Below are 6,000 nucleotides of genomic sequence, written 5' to 3'. Positions count from 1 at the left end.
TTTGAAGCCCACCTTATATAAAAGTCTGCTGTCTTTTCAAAGGCACTGTTTTACCTATCTGCCTCAGTCACATAAAGACAGTGGGGCATATTACCAACAACTAGCAATAATTATCGCTATGTTGACTTAGCGGCAATATTTTTATCGACGAGCTGCGGCGATTTTTATTGCTTAGGAACCTTGCTATTATCAAGGTTTATCTCCTAAGCGATAAAAATCGGCCGAAATGCATTAATATCGCTGAAAAGTCAGCGATATTCATGCATAACTGAGCTAATGCTCTTAGCCATGTTATCCACCTACCATTGGATAACATGGCTAAGAACTGCTCAGGGGCAGGTGTTAGCTTTTGGAGATATTTAGCGCGAATATCTCCAAAAGTTGGTAATAGGAGATAGCGATGTTAGCGACTGTTTCCAGTCGCTAGCATCTTGGCACGCCCACTTTGCATGTAATCATTGATAAATTTCACTGACATGCAAAGCGGGGCCCAAGATGGTCGCTATCTCCTACTAGCTGTCGCTAACTGGTGTTAGCGACAGCTAGGTAATAGGGAGATAATTTTATCTCCGCTTTCTTGGCTTTTAAAGCCAAAAAAGCGGAGATAAACCCCCTTGATAATATGCCCCAGTATTTCCACAGGTTTTTTAGGACACATATCTCTATTGTGGCATTTCCTCACGGGTTTTTAATCGCTTTTGAAATGATTTGTTTTTAAAAAAATGATTTCCTTTTCTGGACTGTTGTCGTTTTATTGAGGGCTTTACAAGTGCCTGTACATCATCAAATGTAAGACAATCACAGTCAGAAACGATAATGTTTTATTTGATACTTTATTGAGTTTAGTAAACAGGACTCAAAACCTGTGCAGGGGCACATGGTGCATGAACACATGCAGCCTGGCATTAGTGGTGCAAGCACTCCTTTCCACAGATAGGTGCTCCCCAGCTTGAAAAGACTCGGAATGGAAACGTTGCCCTACTTCTTTGGGAAGCCAGTCACTGCCGGCTTCTCTTCGCGGGTTACTGGGATGACGCGCTCAGGCACATCGGCTAGTTTCCTTGGTCCCGTCACGGTCAGCACGCCATCTGACGACAGCGCAGAGGTGATCAACAGCGAATCCACGTCCAATGGAACCTTGTACTTCCGGTGAAAGTGTCTGGAAACATAGCCATGTTCGTCCTTGAACAGAAAAACATGATTATTAGCATTACTGTAGGTACATTTGTGCACATGTATAGCTTATTATTTCTTATAAGCACTGTAATAATAAAGAACAGTAAACTTATTAGTACACAATTGATAACATAGGGAAAAATTGTCTAATCAAATCTCTTGGAATGTTGCATTGCCCCAAATAGTGGATACATATCTGACAAGAAGCCACTGTGTCTTCAAATGCCAATAGATCCCTTGTTCAGTAAATGTCAACTTTTGATATTTGTATTGTCTTCTATTTGTTAATGTCAGATGGGCCTAGTATAGTGCCAGGAATACCAGGTCCATACCAGGGGCTGCATAATACAAATTGCCCCGGGAGCGCAATGGGCGTTGGCCTGTATTGTGCGCCCCTGGAGCACATTGGTATTACAGAAGGGGAGGCAGACGCTTGTGCAGCCCCTTCTGTAATACAAATAGCGCTGGCGCATATATATCGCCAGAGCTATCATCAGAGGGCATTCTCTCATTTGCATGGGGGCGTGGCTCACGCAAAAGAGGGAGTCTCTTTGCGTCTGCGCCTGTATGTTGTCTTAAAGACGGTGCAAACGTAAAGAAGCTGTCATGACCCACGCTGACAGTGCGCCACCTAAAAGGTGGTGCACTTTGAGCGCGCCCCCTGATGGCAGCCCTATGGAGGAGATGAAGGGGGTCCTTTGGATCGCCTAGATATCTCATTGCAAGCAGGGGAAGTCACTCACTGCACCTGCCCGCAAGAGGATCTCTCACCCCTCTTAAAATTGCAGGCAGGTTGATGCTCGCACAGTGAAATACAGAGTTGCTGCTTCAAAACTGCTCTGTATTTCACTTTAAAAAAATATATAAATAGAGTTTTATATAATGCGAACTAGACCCGAAGATATCAGGGTGCTTTACATGAGCACCAGTTTTGTTTTTTTGATAATCAATTTTTATTGATTTTAAATGAACACATATGCAGCAATAACACACAGCCAGCTTTTCGCACAGTGAGCAGTACAAAACAGTGACAGATAAAACCGGGGGGAGTAATGCCCCCACAGACATGTGTCCGACTAGTAATATCAAGCGACAATGTCCATACCATGTCCATAGGGAAGCTACGGATGTTCAGTCTTCTAACACCCCAACCCATTTACCCCACAATCTAAAAATTTTAGGGCAGCCGCAGACAGCATACATTGGGTGCTCCTGCACTGCGCACCGGTCCACCCCTCTGCGCCACCTTGTTATGGCAGGGGCCAACGGATCCAACCAAAGGGCTGCGATACCTCGTTTAGATACCATCAGAGCCATGGTGAGACAAAACTTCTCTGCCCTGTTCCCGTCCAAACCATCAGTAACACCCAACAGTATGGTCATCGGGTTCAGCGGGACGTCCCAGCCCAGGACCTCAGTAAGTTCCGCAGTCACTAGCTCCCAGTAATGCGTAATAGCGGGACAGAGCCATACCATGTGATAAAAATCTGCTTGGGGGCAGTGACAGCGGGGAAAAGAAGCATCAGGTCAGAGCCCAGAGCGATGAAGCCGCAATGGCGTGAGGTAGGCCGCGTGTAAATAGTATATTTGAACTAATCGGAGCCGCGCTGAAGCTGTAACTATTTTAGGGGCCATCAGCGCATCCCTCCAATCAGCGTCATCTAAAGGACCAATCCAACCCTCCCACTTATCCTGGACAGAGGAGAGGGAATTGGGGGTGTTATTTGTGAGGGAACGATAAATGCGGGAAATCCCCCCTTTCCCCAAATTGCCAGTCATAACCTGTGCTTCGGGTGGGCTATATTTGGGCACGGAGGTCCGCTCTGAGATGTGCATGTGGAGTCCATGGCGCAGCTGAAGAAAGCGGTAGAACTGAGAGGCGTGGAGGGAGAACTGGGTCTGCAGGTCTGAGAATTCGCGAATGTGACTCCCGCTCCAGACATCCACCTGCTGAGAAATTCCAATGAGGTCCCAGGCTCTAAAGCCAGAGAAAGTGGCAACGTCTTTGAGCTGTGTTCTGCACCACAGGGGGGTCTATTGGGTTAATCTGCCTGACTAGTAGGTGTGGCGCAGGGCGTCACACCAGGCCAAAAACACCCCTTCCGGCAGAGTGCAGGAGATAGCAGTCCCGTAGAGCATTCCTTGAATACCGGAGAAACCCAGGGCGTGCAACTCCAGATGGTAGGCCGGATCCGCCCAGCCACCATTGAACCAATCATGAACCGTAAGAAGCCTGGTCGCCAGATAATAGAGATGTAGGTTTGTTATTCCCAGCCCCCCTTCAAAGGGCAGAATCCTGCACTGATTGAGGGCCAGTCTCGGCCTCCGACCCCCCCACAGGAATTTGGTGGCCAAGCCATCTATTTCTCGGAACTAGGACCGTGAGAAGGCAAGGGCGTGTTTTGGAGCATATAGAGGAAACGGGGCAGGACCATCTACTCAAAAAGAGCGATCCTGCCCATAAGATTCAGTGGCAATGTTTGCCGTCAAAGGAGATCAGCGCGAACACGTTTCACCAAAGGGCTGACGTTGAGAGACCAGGCGAGATCAGGAAGGAGCGTCACCCAGATCCCCAAGTACTTGAATGACTGCTGCCGACGAGGGATCGAGGACTGCCAGTCAAAACCCTCTCTTGACAGATGAAGGGGGACCAGGACAAACTTGGCCGCGTTCAATCTGAGACCAGAAACACGCTCAAAGAGTTGTAGGGCTCAGAGACATCGAGGCCACTAGCGGGCTGGGTCCGATAGAAAAATCAGGACATCATCGGCGTAGAGAGCAATCTTGTCTTCCGCCATACCAGGCCATTGCCACCCCGTGAGTAGCGGGTCCGCGCGAATGAGAGAGGCAAAGGGCTCCATCGCTAACGCGAAAAGGAGGGGCGAGAGGGGGCAACCTTGCCTCATGCCTCTCCCAATGGGGAAGGGGCGTGAGAGGGCTCAATTAACCATCACCTGGGCCCGCGGCTTACAGTCAAGAGCCTTGACCAGATTACGAAAGGGGGCCCTAAAGCCCATCTCTGACAACATTGACTCCAGATTCCGCCAGTCCACGGAATCAAATGCTTTCTCGAAATCCACAAGGAGCAAAGAGAGATAGGGAGTCAGTCGTTGTCGGTGTGCTAGAGCAAGGTAGAGCCTGGCGGGAGTAAAGCTGCATTGATCCATCTGGACCAATGTACTCAGGTGAGGGCGTATGCGCTGTGCTAAAACTAAAGCAAATATTTTGAGCCCCAGGTTGATAAGGGAATAGGGCGGTAATCAGAGCAGTGAGCAGAGGGGGGCTGAGATTTAGGAATCACCACAATAGTGAGCACCAGTTTTGTTACAGATGGACACGATCATTTTTTTTGTTAGGCACAAGAAGTAAATTTGGCCATATGTATCAAACTCTTATTTTGCGATTCTCAAATTGCATTTTTTTGTGAATCGTTATTTGAGAATCGCAAAACTCTATGTATGTAGGATTTGCAAATAATTTTGCAAATCCTACATATTCCTTAATTGCGAATTGCAAATTGCGAATTGCAATTAAGGAATACCTCCCCATTCATTCCTATGGGCCTAGCGGCCCATAGGAATGAATGGGAAGACTTTTCTCAATTTGCGATTCTCAATTAGAGAATTGCAAATTGAGAATGCAATTTCAAGGGTGCGAGGGTGTCAAAAGGACACCCTGTTGCACCCATGAAATGTGCATGTGTGCACATATGGCCACATACATGCCCAATATGGCGAATGCTATCGCAATGTTTCTCCCGTAAAGCGATAAGTATAAGTGAAAGAGCTCATCCCTGTCTGGTTCACCAGTAGATCGGGACAGGACGAGAAAGGTATCCATTAACTTAGATCCGACAAGTCAAATTGACATAAAAAAAGTTTGATAATGGAAGTTAGGCATCTTCTGATACACTGACTGCTAGTATCATTAACAGGAAAGGCCATTTGAGTGAATCACTGGCCTTTTTGGCAGCAAGAGACACAGAAGTGGCGTGGACATCTGGGTGTTTCTAGATGATCAGTGAGAAGAAAACATTAAGATTTTGGGTATAGACATGCTGTGTGCCAATCCAGACTGGTCCGACAAGACTAGTTTATTCATCAGTCCCATCAACCTGTTTACTGTTATTTTAGCTGGTATTTTATCATCCAAATTAAGAAGAGAGAGTGGATGTTAAGGTTAACATTGTTCCTCATCTTTCTGAGGCTTTAGCATAACATCAGTGGGGGAGAATCCTCCCTCAAGAGCTTTGGGGCACATATCTAGCAGTTGTAGAGCAAAATTGCCTTTTCTAAGCCTTGTAAAACTCGGCTGTTGGGCCTGCAGCCCCCGAGGCTTTACCACAGAAAATAATGTCCATCGTTGATTTATTGTCAATCCCTCTACTATAAGGAGTCTAATGTCCTCATCAACCCAGGCCAGGGCCACCTCATCTAAGTAATATTCAATGAGTTTAATGGTATGGATAATTTAGAGACATATCATTCAGAATAGATCATTACAAAGGTTGCTAGGATTTCCCCATATTTGTGTGATTTAGTGTCTAAGGGTGAGCAGGTAGTGGGGATGTATATAGCTCTTTCTTGAGGGGGATGACTTGACCAATCAGGTCTTTCTCCCTCACCATAGCACTTGGCTAGTGTGTATTTGCTCTTGTCTGCAAATATTCATGAGCCATTAATAGTTTGTTGATTTCAGCCAATGTACTGGTGTTAATTGTGTCAACATGCATGCCCGCTAGGGATGATATCTTAGCATCTAGCTGTTGCAGTGTAGTTCTGAAGGATATGAGGACCCCTGAGTGATTAGATATGGTCATACCTC

General features: G+C 46.6%; 1 protein-coding gene across 1 annotated transcript in view; it reads right to left on the bottom strand.

The window, feature by feature from the left end:
• Window positions 1-816: 816 nt before the first annotated feature.
• Window positions 817-6,000, bottom strand: part of CRYAB (crystallin alpha B) — a 56,948-nt gene continuing 51,764 nt past the window's right edge. Inside the window, exon 3 of the mRNA XM_078683950.1 lies at window positions 817-1,182. Coding sequence (XP_078540076.1) covers window positions 979-1,182 — 204 coding nt within the window. The 3' untranslated portion in view covers window positions 817-978. The remainder of the gene's footprint in view (window positions 1,183-6,000) is intronic.

Source organism: Lissotriton helveticus, chromosome 3_1 (assembly GCF_964261635.1).
Source record: "Lissotriton helveticus chromosome 3_1, aLisHel1.1, whole genome shotgun sequence".
NCBI lineage: Eukaryota > Metazoa > Chordata > Amphibia > Caudata > Salamandridae > Lissotriton > Lissotriton helveticus.
Note: the sequence above shows the minus strand (reverse complement) of the source record. Positions and strands in the feature narration are given on the sequence as shown.